We start from the raw sequence: 21715 nt of genomic DNA, 5'->3' as shown, positions 1-21715 counted from the left end.
GTGTGTGTGTATGTGCATGACTAGGCAGAGCTCATGCAGCCAGTGTAGCATACTTTTCAGGGCCGATAGGGACTGGGCGAGGGCGGGAATGAAACCATCCCTCAGAGTCGATTACTTAGAATCGGCTCGGATTGAGTTCTTCCTGGTAGTTTAATTAATTACTCCATGCTCATGAAGTCTTCCTCCCGCTATGCTCACAAAATAAAACTCCCAAAGATTTATTCCGTAGTTTTTTCTGTTTTTTTGTCGAGTTTTTTCTTTCACATCAATTTATTTATTGTAAAATAGGGCCGTGCCTTCTGTTTTCTGTTTCCAATTCGAGTTTCTTAATGTACAGGACATAATGTTAATGTATACCATACATATGTATATAATATAGTTCATAACTTATGTTCTAAATGCAAGTTTTAGCTCGTATGGTTCGCCCTTCTTTCACTTCGTTTGTTTGGTTTTTTGGTATATGCAAAACTGCAGAAAATAGTTTCTTGTTTTTTTTTGTTTTGTTTTGTTTTTGTTTTTTGTTTTGTTTGTGTGTATAAATTTGCATACTTTCGTAGGTGTTTCGGTAACTATTTCTGACTTGATCTCTTTGGCATGCGACTCCGTTGGTTTGGGGGGTGGTTCGGGGGCTATAACTCTGAAGCAAACACTTAGAAAGCATTAATGGGGGATCCACATATGGTATATAGACCCAACATTATACATATGATACAACAATTACAATTAAAAGTACAGTTACCAATGCTATATATAGATATATGTATATGCATATATATATATACATATATATATGTATGTATATGTACTATGTATGACTGATATGGGGGGCCCTAAGCTTATCCTAAAACTGCCGCGAAAGTACATGTTTTCCAATTCTAGTATATTTATTATTTGTCTGAGATGAGCCTTAACTAGAGTAGATCGATAGCTGATGCTCTTAATGGTTATAACTAATTAGTGGCGATTATGTCTAGACATTCACTCGGCTTCTTCTCATATGATATTCCCGCACTCTCTCTCTACCTCTCTCTCCTTTTAGAGCTCCGTGGGACTAAAGCCTCTATGAGATCTGCTTGAAAGACCAAAGAATTGAATATTTATACGGTTTGCTTGGGTTGACGACTGATGGACCGACATTTTGACTACGGATACGTCTAGGGTAAGCTCCATTCGACAGATTAATGCTACAACTTAGGGCTGATCGACTATGTACAAGGACTCCACGTCCACTTTACACTAACATAATTCGGATTAGGATTAGGGATCTTTTAGAGCTCCAATTCCATTTCCGCCTCCGCCTCCGTCTCCGCTTCGGACTCTCACTCCCACTCCCACAAACGATCAGTGCACTCCCAACTATAGTAGGCCTGGCTCTGGTGGTTCACTGTAGCCGTTCCCGGTTCCCGTTAGCCCGGTTCACGGGTGGGGGGGTGTTACAGCTCACTTACGCCTGAGCGGCGGCAATGAACTGCACCACAGTACTGGGCGTACTGGTGGATGCCGTCAATGCCACCGACGCCTGAGCCTCTGGGGTTGTGGTTGAGGTTGCACTTGTCGCGGGCGCCGGGCCCGGGCCGCTCGTTCCTGCCTGGCACTCGGCGGCGGGCAGTCGCTTCACCAGCATCCGGCTGGACTTGACCGCTATCCATTCGTTGCGAGCGGCGTCGAACCAAGTCAGCCCCAGATTGTAGCGCCCATTCAGATTGGCGTGCTGGCAATGAGAGAACCACCAGCCCCCCTCATAGTTGGCAGCGCAGTGCGTCTGTGAGATGTCGCGGTCGTCGTCGATGGCCGAGAACTGCATGCCCTGCTGGTAGTTGAGCGCATCGGAGGCGTTCCCGCTGTACTCCCCGATCTGCAGGCGGAAGCCATCGGCCCGCGACGAGATGTAGAATCGGGCATATTCGGCCACCCACACGTTGTCGTAGATGTCCTGCATGTGCACCCGCAGTCGGCTGCAGTTGTCCAGCGTTAGGTGGTGCAGCTGCTCGTTGCCGATCCAGAACTCGCCACCGGGGGTCCCGAAGCCGTGGGCGTAGTCCGCCCACGTGCGGTTGAAGTCGGCACTGCCGTCGAAGCGACGCTGCACCGTGGTCCATCCGTCGGCGGTGCAGTGCGACATCAGGGGATGGTGCTGGCCGGCGGGCGCAATCAGGTGGAGGCCATCCGCCTGGGTGTGCACCTCGCTGCAGTCGTGGGGCAGCTTATTGATGATGGCCTCGTACTGTGCCTCGACGTTCTCCAGCTCGCTCACGAGGGTCTCCGCCAGGGCCGAGTCGATGCTGGCCTCCTGCTGCGTCTGCTGCTGCTGCTGGAGCTGATGGTGCGGACGCTTGTGGGGCTTGTTCAGGTGTGACAGCTGCAGAAGAGACAAGACGAGAGAGAGAGAGAGAGAGGTATATGTAGAGTGTGTGCATGGAAAGGCGGTCAATGTCCGTCTGAGAGATCCGGAGGAGGAGCAGGACTCACCTTATTCTTCAGTTCATCGTTCACCAGCGACTGCAGCCTGTCCACATTCGTCTGCAGACTCTCCACCGTGCTCACGAGCTTCCGTATGCCCTCACGCTCGTCCTGCAGCACGCTCACGCTGACGGCCATGGCCTGTAGGGAGCGGGCCGCATTCTTGCCCTCCTCCCGCACCAGGCTCTGCTCGGAGGTGATCTGGGCGTTGGCGAACTCCAGCTTGGAGATCTCGTGCCGCAGCTCCGGTATGCTCTTGTCCATCTTAGTCTGCAGCCCCTCCACGTCCTCGAGCAGCTCCAGCATGGAGGTGTGCAGCTTGTCCAGCGAGGCGATCTGGCTGCTCAAATTGAAGTTGGCGTTGGCGATGCGGTGCTGCTCCACCTCCAGACTGCGCACCCGCTCATCGATGTGGTGGAAGCGCAGCTCGTTCACCTGCCGCCGGAGTCCGCGATGGGCCAGCTGCAGGGCGTGGATCTGCTGGCTCTGGAACCGGCAGTGGCGGCGTTTGTGGTCGGCCAGAGTGACGCTGGAGCTGGAGCTGGAGCCGGAACTGGACCCAGAGAGCTGTAACGGATAGAGAATGCGTATGGAGATTAGGAGCTTGAAATCCCGAAATGGTTTTTAGTTTTTCTAAAGAGGAGTACTCCTAAGCTCTTCTAGCTCTTTTGTTGTCTGGGGAGGCGCTAGGGATTGGGCGTGTGTGTGTGCGTGTTTGTGTGTTCGGAGGCGTCGCTGGCGGGGATTATGTGCTGGGAATTGAATGCTAAATCCATTTATTATAAATGCATTTCATAACCAGGCACCAGCAGCGGTTGCCTGACAGCAGGTGGGCTTGGGTTACGTTGCGGATGAGGCAGCAGGATGGCGACTGAAAAGCTTGCAACAATAATGTCAGCCCCGTCACCGTCCCCGTCCCCAGCCACAGCAAAAGCGTGTAAGTCCCTGAAGCTGCTGCTGCTGCTGCTGCTGCTCCTCTGCGGAAAAAAGAAGCTGCATAAATTTCCACATACTCGTACCCGCAATACGAGTATGCATAGAAATAATTTCGCAGAGTGACAGTCTCGCGAGCAGCTGTAAACTAAGGTAATGCCATTTGGGTCACATTCTACCATCCTACCATCTCCGAGTATCTGCGACTGAGTGTCTGCGAGTGCAGTGAATGGATTTGCGTGGCCGTGATATGTATCTGTCTCATTCGTTTCGTTCTGCTTTCCTTTCATTAGATGGTTGCTTTTCTCCGCTTTCTCAATGGACGGCCATGATTAATAGAAAAGTCTCTCGTAATTGACTAATAAAGGACGACGCTGTTGGGGACAAAAACCGACTGTAAGTGTGCTGCTAATGAATGCAATGAATGTGTCAACCCTGGAGGGGTCCTACCTGAGCCAGAATTATGGTATATGTGGGGTGTCTGCTTTAAAAGGGTCCAAATCAAAAGAAAAACGAGTTCCTTTTCGCTTCTCCATTCAAGGATTTCCTCTGCTTTGACTTTGAAGATTATTTTCATGAAGAGTTTTCTCTGGGCCAACAATACGTACAAAAAAATTCGCATTTCTCTTCTTTATATTTTATACGTGAAAAAAGTGAAATTCCGGAAATATGAGCTTTTTCTGACTCCAAATGACTTTCTGACTGGAGAAGGAGCTCCACTGAAAGGAATTCTTTAATCGGAGAAAAGAGATTTTCAATATGAGAGAAAATAACTTTCTTCACTTGGAAGCCTTTTCTCGCCAAAAAAATTACTGGCACTCGTTTATCCTCCTCTTCATATTTTAATTAACAATAAATCCGTGCAGAACCCTTAATCAAGCAAATGACATTCATAGCCTTTAAATTGGGGCACTGTTTGACTCTTCCCGAAAGATATACAATGCCGGACTTTTAACACACATTTTATTTTCCGTAATTTGAAGGCATTTCTCTCCTCGAATTCAATTAGTCGCCGAGGCAAAAAAAAAAACGAACAGAAAGCTAACGAAAAATATGGAAAATATGTACGAATTCATGAATATTTATGCCAAAGTTGCGTTTGTGCCTCATCGGGGTTCGAACGATTCGCGGCAGCTCTGGAACGGGCGGCCACATTGCTGCCACTCGCACTCCAGACCGTGGGGCTTCTTCTCACTCTCCCTGCCCCCCTCCCTCCCTCCATCACTCCTTCTTTCTGTGTTTGCTTTGCCCTCACGCACGTGCCGCAGAGTGGTGGAGCAGCGGTGCTGCACTCGCTCTGGGCTGTGGGACGTGGAAGCGACGTTGTTTTATGCGAAAGGTCACGAACGCAGCTAATACGACACGTTCGCGTTTTATATGAACTCTGGACGAGACGGGAAGTGGCCATCAAAAAAGGAGAAATCCCCAATACATACATACATATATACCACATACATATACACGTATATATAGATGTCCGTGTCGGTGAGGTGGCATATAAATTCCGGCCATCAGCGCTATAATTAAATGTGATTTATGCAGCTCAAATTTCTCGCAAGGAGACAGGTTGTAAGCCCCGAGACTAGGAAATGATTTCTTTTCGCGATGGCTCGCCGATGGTCGCGTTAATTGAAATCGAAATTGAAGCATAAATATTTTAAATGGAAAGGGGGTGAGTGGTGGGCAAGAGTTGTGGGCGGGAGGAGCAGTCAACTAATTAATTTCCAGGCGCACACACAAAGCGAGGATGAGGGCGAGAGGCTAGAGCATGCCAGATCCCCAGCTCCTTTCGTGGGTTTGTTCAAGGATTAAAAGTGAAAATTTTACATGCTGTACTTAAGTGAAAGCTAACAAGGATTTGCTATTAGCGTGACAGCTATTCCAGTGGGGCTGATGGGGGGCGGGGGGGCGGTATATGTGCATTGCAAAAGGAAAAAGAGGAAAAATCTGCTCATGCTACTCCGCCTTCAGGCTCTGCTTCGGCTACGGTTTCGGCTTCTGCTCTACGGCGAATTGTCGTAAAAATTTAATAGGACTTTTGTGCGATGCTTGAAAAAGTTACGCTCGGTCGAGGAGGAGAGAAGGTGGAGCAGTTCTAGGGAAGCGGGTGCCACAAAATGCCATTAGGTTAATGCGCATTTGGGGGCCCGGTGCCAGGACGACCTCAACCTCCAGCCCGACCTCAAAGGCAACGTCAACGACAACCTTATCCTTGGCCAAAAAAAAATGGCAGACGTGTGCATAATTTTCCAACTAGAATTATTCCCACAAATATTTCGCTAAAAAGCACATTTAAATTTTCTGTGTAAAATACAAAGAGCACTCGCACTCTCAATGCAAAAAACTCTTTAGAAATTGAAAAGCAATTCGAGTCATGGAGATCCCCCGCTGGGATCATATTTCCATTCAGCCAGAACCAAGCCCCCAACACCAAGGCCCCCACCCACCCGAATCGAGTCCCAAATGCATGCCAAAAGTTTCAATAAAGATAATTCGACTCATGAAATAAATATCAAGTTTGTACAGCGTAGGTGTACATACATGTGTTGGGGGAGGGGGGACAGAAGCAGGGACAGAAGCAGGGGCAGGGGCAGGGGGCACCTTAGGAGCAGCAACAACCTCTTGAACAATCAAACAAATTGCCAACAGCAGCAGCACGAGGAGCAGAGGAAACAGAAGCAGAAACAGAAACAATAGAGGCTTCAGCCAGTGACAGGACGGCTACACTGAGAGAAAATAGCACCAATTGGCACCAAGTTTCAGTTGCAAAAGAGAGGTCTGCAAAAATCAAGCAATGAGGAATTGAGGATATAAACAAAATAGAGCTTATTGGAATATTTCAATGTTGGCTTTCCTTAGAACCTGCGCTGAATCTGAGAACAGGTTACATATTTGTTCGCAGTGTAGCGAAGGGGGAGAGCACGGAACGTATCATGAAACAAAAGCAAAACAAATATCAACATAAATAAGGTAAAAATGCCCGAGAGCGGAGTGTGCGGGGGTGGCAAACGCCGCATGCCTGTCGCCTGGAACCGAAACCGGATTCTCCGTGTCTCAGGCCTGCCATGGGGCTCTTTCTGACTCACTCCGGTCCTGCTGGTGCTTCTGGATGCTGCTGCTACTTATATATACACATGTCTGTCTGTCTGCCTGTCTGTCTGTCGGCCTGGCATTTGTTTGCCTTGCTAATTTAACAGCAAGTCCCTCCGACGAGCAGGAGCATGTACCAGATTCTATTCTTTCCGACTCCTTGTGGCAGTTATGGTAGCATCAATAACCAATGATAAACATTTGCGTTTTTTTCGGTTTCCTCCCTTGCCCCACAGACTCCCTGGCTATCTTGCCAACTGTTGCCAGTGACAGCTTTCATCAAAGCGATTTGTTATAGAACATATGTACATGGATGTAAATCGAAATAGCCGTGTGTGTGTGTGTGTGTGTGTGTGTGTGTGTGTGTGTGCTTAGACATATCTTTGGCAGAAATTTGCAATTAGAGTTGTTAGATTATAGTCAATGCCAGGCTGTCACCGGCAGATGTGTCCCTTGTTCGCGAGGCGTCGACTCCTGGCCAGGAGAATCGATTAGAGCTCAAACGGCATCAGCTCTAATGGCTAAATGGGTGCCGGGTTACGAGGTCGAGAGCTCCCAGAGATTGGGCTACCTCTCAGAGAAGTTGACTCCTATCGAAAGAGCAACCACAGACAATTCGAAGGGAATTTCATTTAATTAATTATGTATTAGATTGCTTCATAATCTGGCCCTTGGGTTACGACTGAAAGTGCCCTTTAATCTGCCGAGCTTTGGGTGCTTTCATCTTTTCAGCCACACACTTTCTGCCACTTATTGTTATTTCTATTATTTATGGCGCTTTTCTATTTATTTTCTCTTAACATCTGACTCCGTCCTTTCCCGCAATTATCCCACAGTGTGCCGCCCTAATCCAAAAAGGGTCTCTCCAGGCTTTGCATATTTTTCATAATTTGTTCTCTTCCGTAGTTTCTCTGGCTTCTCTGTCTGCCACATTTTCGATGTAATCAAATAAAGAAAAGTTGATTAAATTTAACCAGACACACAACGAATTTGTAGCTTTTTCCCCAGCCACCTGAGCAATTTTATTGTTTGCATTATTTTTATTTATTTTTTGTTGGTTCTCCTTGAGCTGCTTTCGGTTCTGCAGGTGCCATCCCATCCCATCGCATCGCATCCCATCGCATCCTCTTCTCTGGTTTCGTTTCTCCGTTCTTTGTGAGCTGTTGCCTGCTCTTTGTTCTAATTTAACCTAATTTCTGCTTTGTTGCGCTTCTATAATAACAGTTTCCAAAAAAATTTCTCGAGGTCCTTGGTTGTGTCTTGTGGAAAGTTTCAGGAACAGGTTTCGATGGTCGGGTCCTGCTCACTTCCACCGATATCGCTTTTGTTTCTGTTTTTTTTCTGTCAGTTTGTGGGACAAAATAAAGCAGACAAAAAGCGAAGCTATTGATACCCTTTTATGTCCATTTATTTGTGCGGTACATAAATGATATTGTAGTATAATTGCAGTCCTTATGGGTGCAGAGAGTGTCCCTCAAACACCTTTCGCTGGGCATACCCTTGTAAGGAAAAGGAAAAGGATCACATTGTGCTGAAGCATCGCTCACATCCCATCACCAGGGTATGGATGCTGGGGGAAAAATGAGGCAAGGCAGCGAGGGAGAGAACTGATTATCGGGGCATTTGAGAGCATCTGCCGTTGCTGCTTTCCCTCCTCCCAGTCTCTCTCTCTCTCCCTCTCTCTATCTGTCCTTCATTTTTTGCAACTCCCTGTCCTTCTTCTTCTGTCGGCTGCCAAAAGTTGGTAAGACAAAAGACGGCAACAACAAGAGTCGCCCCTCTGAAGCCAGTTTCTGGAGCAGCTGGCCGCTGGACCACTTGCCACTGGACCAGCGGGACCCCACGGTCCCTCATATATAGCCCCCCTCCACTCGCTGTTTCCCCCTCCCGCCCTCTGTGTTATCCCTGCGTTTCCATTGAAGGCGATTAAAAGGTGATTTCCTGCTTTTTGTTTTGCAATTTTCAGCAATTTCGTTTTATATTTTGGCAAAGGTTCCGGCCCCCACCCTATTAATGATACACATACACATCCACATCCACACACATACACATGTAGGCCATGTGAACAGCCGCATTGATGCGTGCGTGTGCGCTGAAGGTCCGACGAAAGCCGCTTAAGCTGCCTGGCTGAACATTTAATCCCCCATCGAATATACCTCGTGCTCGAGGAGATCCAGGGTATATGGGTTTCGATTTGATGCGTCCTTTTGGCGCGTTGTAGGTCAAACCTCAGAGTTTTCATAAGAGTTAGCGGGTATGCCGCGGGTTGTGCGTCGACCAAAAGTGTTCCATCTTGTTGTTTCGTTATTATTTGGCTTTAAAATTCTATTTCGCCTTTGAGTCACGGGTAATTGCTTCAGCTCAATGAAATTTCTCGGCTTTTGTGCGGGCGGACACAAAAGGAACACAAAGTATTCGTCTAAGCAAGCAAATTTCGTTTAAGCCCTACTTCAAAGTGAGGCGGGCTGGGGGGTTTAGCCACAACCACAACTGCCTGAGCCACAACAACACCAGAAGAGATGGCCAAAACAGGTGGCAGATAAACCAGTTTTAAGCTTTCCCCATGCGAGAAGGGCCCCACTGACATATTTTGCTGACGGTCGTACGACGCAACCGCATTCTCATATTGAGGCGGACCGACGCATAATCCTTTTAATGAAGCAACTTGGGGAGCTTGTTGCCCCGTTGCCTCGCTATCGTGCAGCAGCAGCAGCCAGGATGCCTGGCTGCCTGGCAGCCCCTTTACCTGTTAGCAGCTGCCTTTTTTGCTTTGCCATTGTTGTTCCCTCCGCGGAACTCCGTTGCCGTTTCTGTGGTCGATGCTGCCTGCTGCCTGCTGCTGATGTTGGCCCTTTATTGACATTAATTATAATTAACAAGGTGCAAGGAAATCGACTATTTGGAATCGCCAGCTCCATCGACGTAGATTTCCAGTTGCATCGATTCCCGCCCTCTGGTATATCGAGATTTATCGGTCTCCTGCTGACAGATCCCATACCCCTAGAAGGTGTGCAAAACGATCCCAAATGAAAGATCTCTAGTTCCAGGCATCTCTTTAAATGATTCACATGGCCAATAAGGCCTCATTGGCTTAGTGGGGAGGCTGAGTGCCAGGCATTAAATATTAAATACGACCACGTCCTGCGGTGCGTATGAGTAATTTGGGCAGCGTATGTGCCAGTGCCCCTGCCGAGCCATTAGAACGGAGGCAGAGGGCCGGGCCTCGGCTCTCGACCCCAGTCAATGCGAACCGTTAGCACATCGTGCCGCATGATGATGGGGCACGCCTCACGCCACACGCCACCCGCTCCACCCCACCCGAGCTGGCTCCGAGTATAAAATAAGGCATAAAACGGCAGATAATGCCCCACCAGGTTGGTGGCGGCTTTATGGGCCCGCACTTAAAGCAGGGCCCTAAACCAGGGCCCTTCACCTGGCCGAGCCCTGCGTGCTTATCTGATCATTAGCATAAAGTGTGCACCCACCTCCTGGCTGCTGCTGCTGCTGCTGCTGCTCTCCTCCTCGATGCTGGCGGAGTTCGGCGTGGAGTGTTCCTTCTGCTGCTGTTGTTGTTGGCGGCTAAGGGCGTGCTGGTAGTCCTCCTCCTGCTGGAGCATCTCCTCCCGCAGCTCTTGCACCAGCACCTCTGTCTGCTGCTGTCGCTCGTGCTGGGCGGCCAGCTCTAGCTTGATCTGCTGGAAGTCGCTGCGGATTGTGGCCAGATCCTCGTAGCCGGCGCTACGCTGCTGCACATCCTTGGCCACGTTGCCGGCGGTATGCTGCAGCTCCGCCAGCTGTTTGCGGATCTCGGAGATGGCCTGCTGCAGCCACTCGACGGTGAGGCGCTCCTTGTTTCCGCCCTGGGAGCCGCGCAGGCTGGCCACCTCCTCCCTGTGGAATACACAAAATCGAAAGTTCAAGCATTAAAATCTCTCTCTGAAAATACGTTTAATTAGCCACGGAGGCTGCAGCGTGGGCCATCTGCATAACGTTATAATTGGAGCTCTGTCTGGCCCCACACCCGAAAATCTAATTTAAATTGACATTTTCAAGCGGACAGGCGACCTAATTGCCTTGCGGTCCGCTAATGGGATTTTAGCCGCCATATAATCAAGCTCCAACACTCACTAAATCTCTCTGTACTCCCCCGATCGTTGCATTTTCATGCACATTTTCAATTTCCCATTGCGGAATAAATTCAGTCATGGGCAGACGGCGCCCCACCTCCGGTGCAAATGGAAATCACAGAAGTCATCTAACAGAAAAAAAGCAAACAAGCAAACAAACTTTAACCAAAAATCCACAAAACGAGCAGAGAGTGGCAGCCACAAATGGCGGCAAGTGCTGGGAAAAACGTTGTTTAAATTTTGATAACGAAAATGTTGTAGCACTTGTGGCAGTTGTAGGCGAAGAAAGAAAAGCTTGAACGCATTTTTGTGGCATTTCAGACAATTAAAGAAGTCAGCTGGAAGGAAGCGGAATGAGCAGCAGCAGCAGCCGGAGTCACCGCAGAAGAAGGGGCAGCAGCACAACAAATTCAAAAGTGTAGGAAAAAAGTTTTGTTTTGGGCACAAGCTGCAGCTTCCTTTCCGGCCTTTCCCTGTCCTTCCTGCTCCTCCCCCTGATCCTCTTGATTTCCTCTGTCAAAGAGCAAAGCTACATAAAATTTTCATCAAGAAACGCAGGACACAAGAACAGGGTAGGGGTGAAAAAAGAAAAGTTGGTCTGCCCTGCTCCCGTTCTCTGGTTTGTACATACGCACATCATATTTGGTTGGGATTTTATTTTCGCCTGCGTATACGCAATGTTTCAAATTGTTTCCGTGTGTGTGTGTCTGTTTTTGTTAATTTTATGACTTGCAAAACTTTTGCTATCCATGTGGTAAAAGTTCTGCTACCAATTTTGTATTATTTTTTATCATAATTAGTTGAGTATTTAATTAAAAAGCGGGCGGGAACGTGGAATAGTAGAGTGAAAGTGTACAAAAGTTTTACGGGAACGGTAATACGGCTTTAAAACTACCAATTTCCAATTTTGTGTAAAGTAAACCAAAAGCAGATTCGCTTTTTTAGCCCCCTCTGTACTCGAAAACAAAGGGTGGAAGTAGAAGAACCCTTACGAATGGAAACTGTTGTAATGTCAAACAAATGGGAACATGCATTGCTTTTTTCGCCTGACTGCCACACGGATTTTCCATCAGCCACATCAGACGGGATGAAGATGTAGAAAAACTCCCAAACAGGGCACGTCATTCAGGTGAAAATTGAAAATGCTGTCAGTGACAAGCGAGCAAATTGAAAACGCAAAATGCTCCACACAGCAGCACTGCTTGGCTGTGCATGTGTCTGCATCTGGGAATGATTTGATGATGGCTGATGGCATCCGCCTCCACATCCACATCCACATTGGATTTCGCATCAGCCTCGCGATTACTGGTCACAATTTAATTACCAAAAGTGAGGGCCCGACTCCGATGCAGGGCTCCAACCAGCCAACGGGGCGTATGCTATCAAATCTACTCAAGCCAACAGGACAGGACAGGACGCACAACATAAAGGACGCTCCACACAGTCGAATCAGATAATGATGTGTGGGGTGGGGGGGCGCTGCTAGGAACTGGCTTAGTGTGTGGCCAGTGGATCACATAAACCACAGTTGACATGACGTTTGACTGGCGGTTGTCCCGGGGAGCTCCTTCCCTCTCTAAATAGCTTATACGAGTACGTTTCGTATGTGTGTGTGTGTGCGCGTGTCCTGAATTATTTACGGTGTCACTGACAAAGTTTACGATGTCCACGACAGCAACAACCACGGACTAACCGTAGCTATTTGTACAGTAAATTAAGAGTGTGTTGTGTGCCGTCTTTACGTATTTTTTACGCCGTATACGGGCACCACCAGAGGACAAGAGAGAGTCCAGAGAGGTGGGGGACTGATGAATGTGTGTTCTGCTCGATGAGACAATCATTATTAGTCAGCCTCAGTCCCACGACAACGAAACAAATCACGAATACTACGCAAACTTGGGCTGGGCTTTTGGACAGGCACATGGCTCGTGGCTTGTGGCTCAGCTCTGATTAGATTTCCTAGCCCCTTCCCCACGACAAGATTTGTTTGCATTAGGAGGAGACAGTTCCCCGCATTCCTTTGGCATTTCGCCCAAGAAACAGACACAAACTTGGGCAACTGGAAAAATTTAAACTCAGCGCAACATGAAAACTGTTGCCTATTTTGGAGGGCCACTAATTCCCCCACTAGCTGCAGGTGGGGAAAAAGTTACCCGACGAAGTTCTGCGTGACTCCGAGTCTCGGGGACTCGCGGAAAGTTGGTTCAAAGTTCTCCCTCTGGGGCCACAAATTAATGGCAAGACATTGACCAACTGCACGGACTCCTAATTAACAATTCAAATGCAATTTAGAGTTCTCCCCTAGAACGGAGACATGGAATGGTTTTAATGATCATCCTACCTGAGTTTGTTCAGTTCCGTCCGCATATCGGCATCGGCGCTGGCCGCGTCCGTGGTGAGCCTCAGGGATTTGCGGAGATTGTGCTCGAGCATCTCGTAATCCTCGCGGCGCCGCATCATCAGGGCATTGAGCTGCTTGGAGAGCAGGCGCACCTGATCGCCCAGCTTGATGGGGGAGGTGGAGTCCGGGGTCTGGGGCAGGGTCTGTCCGCTGGAGAGCATTTCCAGGGAGCCGAGGCTCTCGTCCTCGCTATCCTCGCCCTCTTCGGCATCCTCCACGAAGCGCAGCAGCTCCACACTGGAGGGCACTGCCTGCTCCTTCTTGTCCTTTGCCCTCGCAGGGTTCTCCGAGGTGGCTCGGGCGGCATCACGCAACATGTTGTTCACGTCGCTGAGCACCACGCCGGCGGTGGCAGCTCCAACCGCGGGACAGCTCAGAGCCGCCGCCAATAGAATTAGCCGCAAAATGTTGGAGGCAGCCATTGTTGCAGGGGCAATTTAAATGCTTATTTATGCGAAACTTTCTCTTTCTTCTTGTGGTCTCTGAAATGCCTGGCAATTTCTCATTCACACCGCGAAAAAAACTCGGAGTCAGACGTGGAATTTATGCAAATGGCTCTCACGCATGCCGACACAAACGACTTTCGGTTGGGGTAGGGTTGGGGCCGGGGAGACGCTTCAGGAGGGGCGTGAAAGTTAAACACCCTATAAAGGCGCTGGCAAACAATGTTACAATTATTCCTGCCGCCTGGCCCGCACTTGTTTCGCTCTGCTTTGCACTATGGGACACCCGAATCGAGGCGCAACGAAGTCCACGGAAACCAAATTACTGTACTCTTCACTCGCTTCACTCTTAATGTGTACGGTGTGTGGTATGTGTGGTATGTGGGGTCTGCTCCAAGACAAACGAGGTTGACAGCGCGGCGGTCGTCGAAGGACTTGGGCGCCGCGTCGTCGGCTCTGCCTTTTATACGCGGCTGGTTCGTGCCCGAAGCGGGGCGCACGAAGCCAGGCTTCGGGTGAAGGCTAAGAGAGCCGAGCCCGAGAGAGAAGTTATGGTTGAAGAGCATGCAACAAGCAGCAGTGTTCGGTTCGTGCCAAGGTGTATTTAATCAAGGGCTGGCATTTGCACAGAGAGCGCCTGTTCCGGCTCAACGACAGTTGGCGACTCGAAGAGCGGAAATTTAGGAATACACCTTTTGAGTGCACGTCCCTGAACAGCCGATTCCATGAAGCGCGGCGAAGAGAGCAGCTGCTGGCACACTTAAGAGAGAGGCGAGAAGAGCAAAGCAATCTAACTGCGAAGAGGAGGATTCTCATCATGAGAATCATGATCTGTAGAGTATCTCCCGTGCGGATTCACCTTCAAGGCTTCCAGCCAGACCTAGCCAAAGCAAGCAAAAATGGCGTTTGCATATGGCCCGTTCCTGGTCGTCCTGCTGCTTCTCCTGTTCCTGCTTCTGACACATGGCGCCCTTGCGGTGAATCAACACTCGGACAGGACAGCAACTGCAGCCGCAGCAGCAAACGGCAGATGTTAGGCCCCTGCCCCATAGGCAGACGTAAAAGTGCGAAAACATGTTGGAGTGCGGCGTTGGAGTGCACGGGGGCAGGGGAATGGTCTTTGGCCAGGTCCAAGCAGAGCTGGGAACACAATGTGAAGTGGTAACACGAAATACCAGGCTGTGGCTGAAATGCTCGAGATCTTTATAATAAAGTTTGAAATAAAGATTTGTTGGGTCAGAGGTACGTGTCTTCGGGTCCTGTGCATCTGAATAGGACCTCTTGTGCTGACTCTGTTCAAGAATCTACTTATACACTCCCCTACTTTAGGGGGCTTTGAATACCAGCTTCAAAATCAAGAGATATTTCAATAATTCTCTATTGTTTTCTATCCCATACCTTGTCTCTCCAGTTTTGACCGCAACCATTTCTGATGTGCCCCAAGCTCTCTTTCATTCCTGCGGCAATCTCTATTTTTCTGGTTTTTCTTTTTTCGTAGTTGTCAGAATGGATTGTTATCCTGGCAAGGATTAGTGGATGGCCAGATGTTCTCTTTTTCTAGTCAGTTTCAGCCATAAAAGCCGGAAAAGCTTTAAAGTGCAAAATAGGAATGCAGTTGAAGTCATTCGACAAAAAAGCGAGCAAAATGCCCAAAATGATAGGCTCGGGGCAGCAACATTGTTGCAATGGAGCTGTGTCGTCGGAAGTGTTGCAAAAAATATGCCAGAAATGGTGCCCTACGCATTGAAAAAGCGTTGCGGGCTGTGCATTCTTTTATTTCTCCTACCTATAAATGGTGTAGGCATGGTATGGGGGGTCAGATGAATGGAATCCGCGCATCGCTGCGCACAGATAGGAGTCGGGTCGGGTCGCCTCGGATCGGGTTGACGCGAGTCCAGTAAGGGACTGCCATTTTTGCCACTTGCATGAGCTGCAAAGCAATTTGCAATATTTTTTCGCTTTCGTTTTTACTTTTTAATGTACTTGTATGGGTCACGGCATGGGGTAGGGCATGGGTACGGGTACGGGTACGGTACGTGCTCTTGGACAACCCCTTTTGTGGTGGCCATCATCAATGGATGCATAATCAAGCGCTGACCACATGGCTATCTGGTCGGTCCCCCTTCGGTCTCTTCGGAGCTGTTTGCATATTTTGAGTGGACGCAGTTTAGTTTTTAATTTGATGCCTTTGTTTACTGTCATTCTGTTCTAGCTTGTTGCACACTGCCACTGCCACTGGCAGGGGTGGGGAAGTTGCAGCAGGGTGGTTCACCTGGGAGTGGTTGCTGCCGCCATTTGCATGGCTCCCTTCTCGGCCGTTACCCCCACCCCTACCCCTTTCACATTTGTTTCATTGTCGCCCGTTATTGTTGGCTCCTATGCTCTCTCCGGCCTGGCTGAGAATGGCCTGGAATGGCTCGCTCTATGGTCAGCACATTAAGGTAATGGCCTGGAAAGTCGGACTGGTCTGTTGGCAAGAGTCGAGTCCCTCTAGCATTTGCACTCATATTCGATGGAGATCCTCAACCTTGTACCAATTGGATGGCACCGGGCACCTTTTATGCTGGTTCCACAATCAATGCCGCCTCGAGGTGGACGAGACAGTGGGGGCAGCAGGTGTCTCTGGCCGCTGACCAATCCATTCCATTCCACTCCACTCCTTTCCCTCCCAAATGATGAGGGCTCATCAAACGGCCCAGAGCCATTGTCAGTCAAGCTGCACACACGAGCCGAGTCGACTCGAGCCGTGGACAGGTTCCAGTTCTGTGGCATGCAAGCAAAACTCAAAAGCGAGCACGCGATTATTTAGTCCAGCGACAGTTTTGTTGAAGCAATTGAAAATGCACTGGAAGCTATCAATTATTTGTATCCTCAAGATGGGAAACAACGGAACTGCTGAGATCCATGAGGGATTAGAGACGGAACGGATGATTCTATAGTTAATAATTCCTAATGAGGTCTCCCTGCTTTCATAAGGATGATACTGCTTCGTCTGTTTTTCTGCCAGTGTACCCAAAAAATACAGAAATACGTGCATGTCTCTCTTAAAGGAGTCTCGAGAACGCTGCGCAGGCGCAGTTCCAGGCTGCGCACTAATCATCTGGCTGACAACTGCAACAAGAGCCAAAAACAACAACAGTTAAGGAAAGCAACAGCTGAGGATGAGGCACAAGCACAAGCAAAGGCAAACCGGCTGCCGTTGCTGCTGCCGCTGCTGCTGACGGCAGCAGACTAACGGCAGGTGCAAAACATTTACCACTCGAACGAAAATTTCCTACCTGATTTAATCTGCTGTTGTTGCTGCTTCTCGCGTTGCTTATTCTTCTCCCTCTTGTTCTTCCTTGCCTCCTTCTTACTGTTCCAGGCTGTTGCTGTTCCTTGCTTTTGCTGTTGTCTGCGTTGCCAAGGCTTCGTTACGTGTCGTTTCAACTAGTTGTACTCGGGGCATAGCGTGCCATGTTGCTCCATGCTCCACTGATCACACACACACACACACACACACACACGCAGGCACAAGCCTCAGAACAAGAACAGACACGTCGCTATCACTCAAGGCTGTTGCTGTTGATGCACGGCTGCCTTCACTTTTCGCCGTTTCTCTCCCACTTTGGTTTCTCTTTGCCTTTGACTTTTCCCAACAGCAACAAGCATTAAAACGAAGAGAGGAATGGCATCCCAACTACAAGACACCCTCTACCCAGAAACTGCATATCTATGCAAGAGCTAGATCTATTTCACAGCTCAATCTCCGTATATAAATGTTCATTCCGACGGACTATATACTACATTATACATTATGCATTATATATTATATTTATGTATCTGCTGCATCGGTTATGACCTTTACAAATTTGTACAAACCGCTCCAATAATTTGGTATACCCGTTTACTCAACGTGTACGGGGTCCACCGACGCACCAGTAGCAGAAGCGCAGCCTGTGGTCTCATCTTGGCTTTGCTTTCTGCGCTCTTTTTTTTTGTAAGAGAGACCGGCATCGAGCGGGCACGCATTGACGGGCCATAAAAACAATCCCTACGAGCAGTCCACAAACAGTGGGAGGGGAGCTAATGGTCACAAACAAAGACGAGGCTGGAGAAGGACAAGTAGAAGAAGCAGCGACAGCTGCAGGGACAGCTACATCTGCATCCCACAAGCAGCGCAGCACAAATGCAGTCCAGGCCAGAGCAGTGCAGAAATGGGCGGAACGGAACGGGACAAAGCAGTATCCTAGAATATTTTGTGACGTCGCAGCTGTCATCCCTCCGCCTGGCCTTTGTGACGATTCAACAGATTTTCGGTTTTCGGATTTCAGGCGGTGCCTCATAGTACTTCGGCAGTGCTTTCAAATTGGTTAATAGACAGGTCGAAGTAGAGCAGAGTGCTCGGCACGAAACTGTTGCCGTGCCGCTTGTGCCGTGCACTTCTCCCCTCCTCCCTACCACTGACTGAAGGACAAACAATGCAGGAGTCATATGAGTATGTGTGCGTGTGCGAGTGCGTAAGAGCATGGAAGATGCCAGGCCGTGCAGCTGTCAATACCGACACCCCTCTGGGATTCTCGTTTGGACCTACGGCAGACAATGATATCGAATTCTGAGATGTGTCAGATTTGGGAATGACGGCCTCAGTCCATTCAGGCAGGGCCTGAATCTGTGCACATACGAGTATGTACGTAGACGGTAGTTAGTAGAGACAGTAGAAGTTAAAGTAGACTTTAAACTAGCCTTCCGTTTGGTTTTGTGCTTTTACCAACACTCCTACACCTATTCTCGGATCTAAAGAAATATCTAAAAACAAGGCTATCCTCATGGTTCTATTCACAGACAGAATCACACAACAAATATTCTCCTTTGGGTTTCCTTTGTTGTCGCCAACAATGTAAAGATGTACATAACGTGTCTTTTAACTGCAGATTTGATATCCTTTTGCTTCCGTGAACGGTTTTCGCACTTCCAACACACTCTTTAAGACCTTAAGACCTTTAAGACAGCATCTATAACCTTACAGTCAAGTCGGGGCCAATGACAAAGCACTTAAGACCTGAACTTACTCAGGGGCACATTCCGTATAACAGATGAAGGGAGGTCAGATCCCTGGTATTTAAGCAATTAGCACTTTTACAGCTTTTTCCATTTAAATCACAAGCCTCGCTGCCACATCTGGGGTCAGCCGAAAACGAAAAACATTTCGAAAGAGTTAATAACAAGCTGTAAACAATGCCAAGTCCCTCAGCCCCCTGCAGCCCTTCAGAGTCCCTGCAATCGTCGTCGAAATATTGAAAAAAAGAGGAAAGAAAAACAACAAAAAACGTCCCTGTTGCTGTTTCTGATGCTGTGTGCAATGCACAGATGTCGCTCAGATTACGGACTTAATTGCCCCAGTGCAGGATATGAAAGCCCCGGCAGTCCCGCTCCCGCTCCCGGTCCCTGAAACCGACCAAACCCATCGCAAAAACTGCGCAGATAGAAGAGAACAAAAAAAGCAGCGCTTGGCTAGCCCAAAGCTTCAGGGCAGGCCAACAATCTGGCCAAAATGTCGGGGGCCAAACATTGAATGCGAAACATTTCAGTTCGAAGCGAAATAGTAAAGAGCCTGCGATAGGAGTTCCCTTAAAAATTCCAATGTATGAGCGTGTTTGTGCGGAAAGCGGCTTTTGAATTTTTTATGAGACAGCTTTAAGCCATTTAGATCGAGGCAATGCATGTGCGGCTATAACGGAGGCCCGTTATTCTCTTAAAATATTCCAGCGATCCCACACATGAACTGAATGGTACTTTGGTTAAAACTTTAAAATTTATATTATAGATTAGAGCACTCTTTAGTGGTAAGCCAAACCGCTTCGAGCTCGATTGAATTTCATCGGGACAGGGGAACCGATTTAATTCCCTATTTAATTTAGTATTATATGTGAATCTTTTCTCCAAAAATTACAGATTAAGCAAGTGTATAGTGTGTACTGTTCAAACATCATTTCGCTATCTCCTTGGAAAGGTTATTCACTTCAAGGAACTGAAAGCATAATTTCACATAATATCAGTGACCAGGGATTTCTGGGATTTTCCAAGTCCATGATTGTCCTTCGATTCTAAATTTAGTTCGCAAAAAATACACATAAGTAGAAATGTATATGCCTGAGCCCACTCGTACATTTAAAGACCTTCAGTTTGTGGCGGTCTTATCGGCATTTGCGAGTTGAGTGGTTGAATGGCTCCTTTGCAATGGAGCCTGCATTTATCCTTTGTTTCGCCTGCCATTCGGTCCACGTAAATCTTTTCAATTTGAATCAGCCAAAGCGTTTGTCATTTTGACTAATGGCTTATCAAACAAACACAAACAAACGGGCCGGAAGTCGAAAAGATGTTTGACAAAATTTATTGTATCGTAAATTACGTACAAGAAAAAGAAGCGGGCAAAAAGTGAGGCAGAACAAACTGAAAGTGAAAACTTTTCTGGCTTACAGCTCGTAAATTCCTTGGAAAATGTATGCAAACTTTTCGGTAACGGGCTGTTTTCCTTTGGCGGCTGCCCAGGACAATTGTTGGACCCTTTCTTGCTTCCGTTCAGTTTTTTCAGGTGATTCGATGTGTCTCGGACATGCAAGAATGCTTCAACTCCAGGCGTCTGCAGTCTAATGACTGGCAGCAGGACTTGGAGCAGGACCTGGAGCAGCACTCTGAGCAGGACAGGTCATGCACAGGAGCTTCCCCCGCCACCAGGAGATTGTATTTGTAACCTTTTTCGGGTGTCATTATAAATTAAGAATGGGACTGAGACCAGAGCAGCGCAAATATTTCAGCGTGCAACGACTCCAGACACGCTCCGTTCAACATTCTCCACCAAATGGTGGGGCATTCACCATTTACCGTTGCAGGAACAATAAAAGTCGCATGAGACGAAGAAGAAGGAGATGCTGGCCTAAGGATGACAAAAGTTTCCGCTGTTGTTTGTTCGTTCATTCATTCCATTGGCGGCAACTCCTACACTGAGCAAAAAAGTTGTCAGATTGAGAGAAATCTGAAATCCCATCCCCAAACCATGTCAGTTTTGAGACCACTTTTACAAATGTATTACATATGTTTTTCCTGTGAAAGCCTCTTGGTGGAGTGCTCCCTTGGGCAAACCCATATCTAGTTTCCAGCAATTTATTATGAAAAGCCTAAGAGCTTCCATCGAAGGACTGTTGAGCACTGCCTCAAGTCAGGTTCCACCTAATAGGATGTGAAATAAACTTATGGAAACGAGTTTCTATGGTAAAAATTAATTGATTTTGATTTCAAAGTCCTTCTTGCAAAAGGACAACAGAAAATGTTCCCTACATTTTTAAAATTTAAGATATCGGAGCTCTTAGCAAGGTTTTGATTCCTTTTCTCTGAGTGCACCACCGCCCACCTTGTTCCTGCATTGTGTCAACTGGTCTCTCCACTTAGTCCTGTTCCCCTGCCTGCCCCTGCTGTGCCTTTCGCCCCTCCCTCGTGGGCATATGAAACATTTTCTTTGGGACAAGGAAATATGAATTGCGTGCCAAAGAACAAAAAGCAGCTAAGGAGGAAAGAAAAGTTTCGCTTTGTTTTGTTCGTCTCTGTTATGCTCCCTTTATTTTTTTGCTCTCTTTATTTTCTTTTCGTGTGCTACCCGGTAATCGTGGAGGACAGGGGTAGATTTTGCTCGTGGACACAAGATCTTGGAGACTTTATGAAGTAGAGCCTTCCAATTTATTGGGCAGTTTACGACTAGAGGGTGTCCTTTAGTCGAGATGTCGGCTTAAAACTATGTCTTTTCTTGTTTTCTTATTTTTGGGCTCCTTTGAGCTCTTGTTGCTGCTGCTTTTTCGTGCGCTATTTTTGTGTTTTTCTGCTGGCGCTGCTTGTTGTTTGTGATTTATTTATTTTGTTGTTTGCCGCTTTGTTGTCACTTTACGCTTTTATTGTGCCACCCCTCAGTCCCACAACCATTCTTCCATCCGCATCCCCATCCACCATCCTCCACCCTCCCGGAGGAGTCACAGCCGCATCGAGTATACGCCTCGTTGTGCTTTGCTCTAAGCCAGAAATCATAAAGTTAAACTTTGCTGATTACCCCTGCCCCGCCCTGGCAGGCCACTAAGCCGTGAGGATAATGGGTTGTTGTCGGGGCAGCGGTTCGGGCCGGAGGATAAGCAGGTAACCGGATAGCCCGTACCCAGGCCCAGAAGCAAAAGCAGAAGCAGAACCAGGCATCAATTGAAAGTCAAATCATAAGCCGGAAATCGTTATACATATCA

At 48.1% G+C, this 21715-nt stretch overlaps 1 protein-coding gene across 1 annotated transcript; it reads right to left on the bottom strand.

Annotated features, from left to right (window-relative positions):
* Nucleotides 1-440: 440 nt before the first annotated feature.
* sca (scabrous) lies at nt 441-13926 on the bottom strand. The gene is made up of 4 exons (XM_001361596.4): nt 12952-13926; nt 9969-10374; nt 2470-3027; nt 441-2359 (listed from the first exon to the last, which is right to left on the bottom strand). Exons 1-4 carry the CDS (start codon nt 13431-13433, stop codon nt 1445-1447), a joined length of 2361 nt encoding a protein of 786 aa, XP_001361633.3. The 5' UTR covers nt 13434-13926; the 3' UTR covers nt 441-1444.
* Nucleotides 13927-21715: the final 7789 nt, after the last annotated feature.

The sequence above is a fragment of the Drosophila pseudoobscura genome, chromosome 3 (assembly GCF_009870125.1).
Source record: "Drosophila pseudoobscura strain MV-25-SWS-2005 chromosome 3, UCI_Dpse_MV25, whole genome shotgun sequence".
NCBI lineage: Eukaryota > Metazoa > Arthropoda > Insecta > Diptera > Drosophilidae > Drosophila > Drosophila pseudoobscura.
Note: the sequence above shows the minus strand (reverse complement) of the source record. Positions and strands in the feature narration are given on the sequence as shown.

What these genes read in the sequence shown, in the direction of transcription:
- sca (XM_001361596.4), bottom strand. Translation starts at nt 13,433, where the DNA reads ATGGCTGCCTCCAACATTTTGCGGCTAATTCTATTGGCGGCGGCTCTG. An exon ending in ACGGAACTGAACAAACTCAG is followed by an intron (nt 10,375 to 12,951) that starts GTAGGATGATCA and finishes TGTATTCCACAG; the next exon opens with GGAGGAGGTGGCCAGCCTGC. An exon ending in GCAGCAGCAGCAGCCAGGAG is followed by an intron (nt 3,028 to 9,968) that starts GTGGGTGCACAC and finishes TATCCGTTACAG; the next exon opens with CTCTCTGGGTCCAGTTCCGG.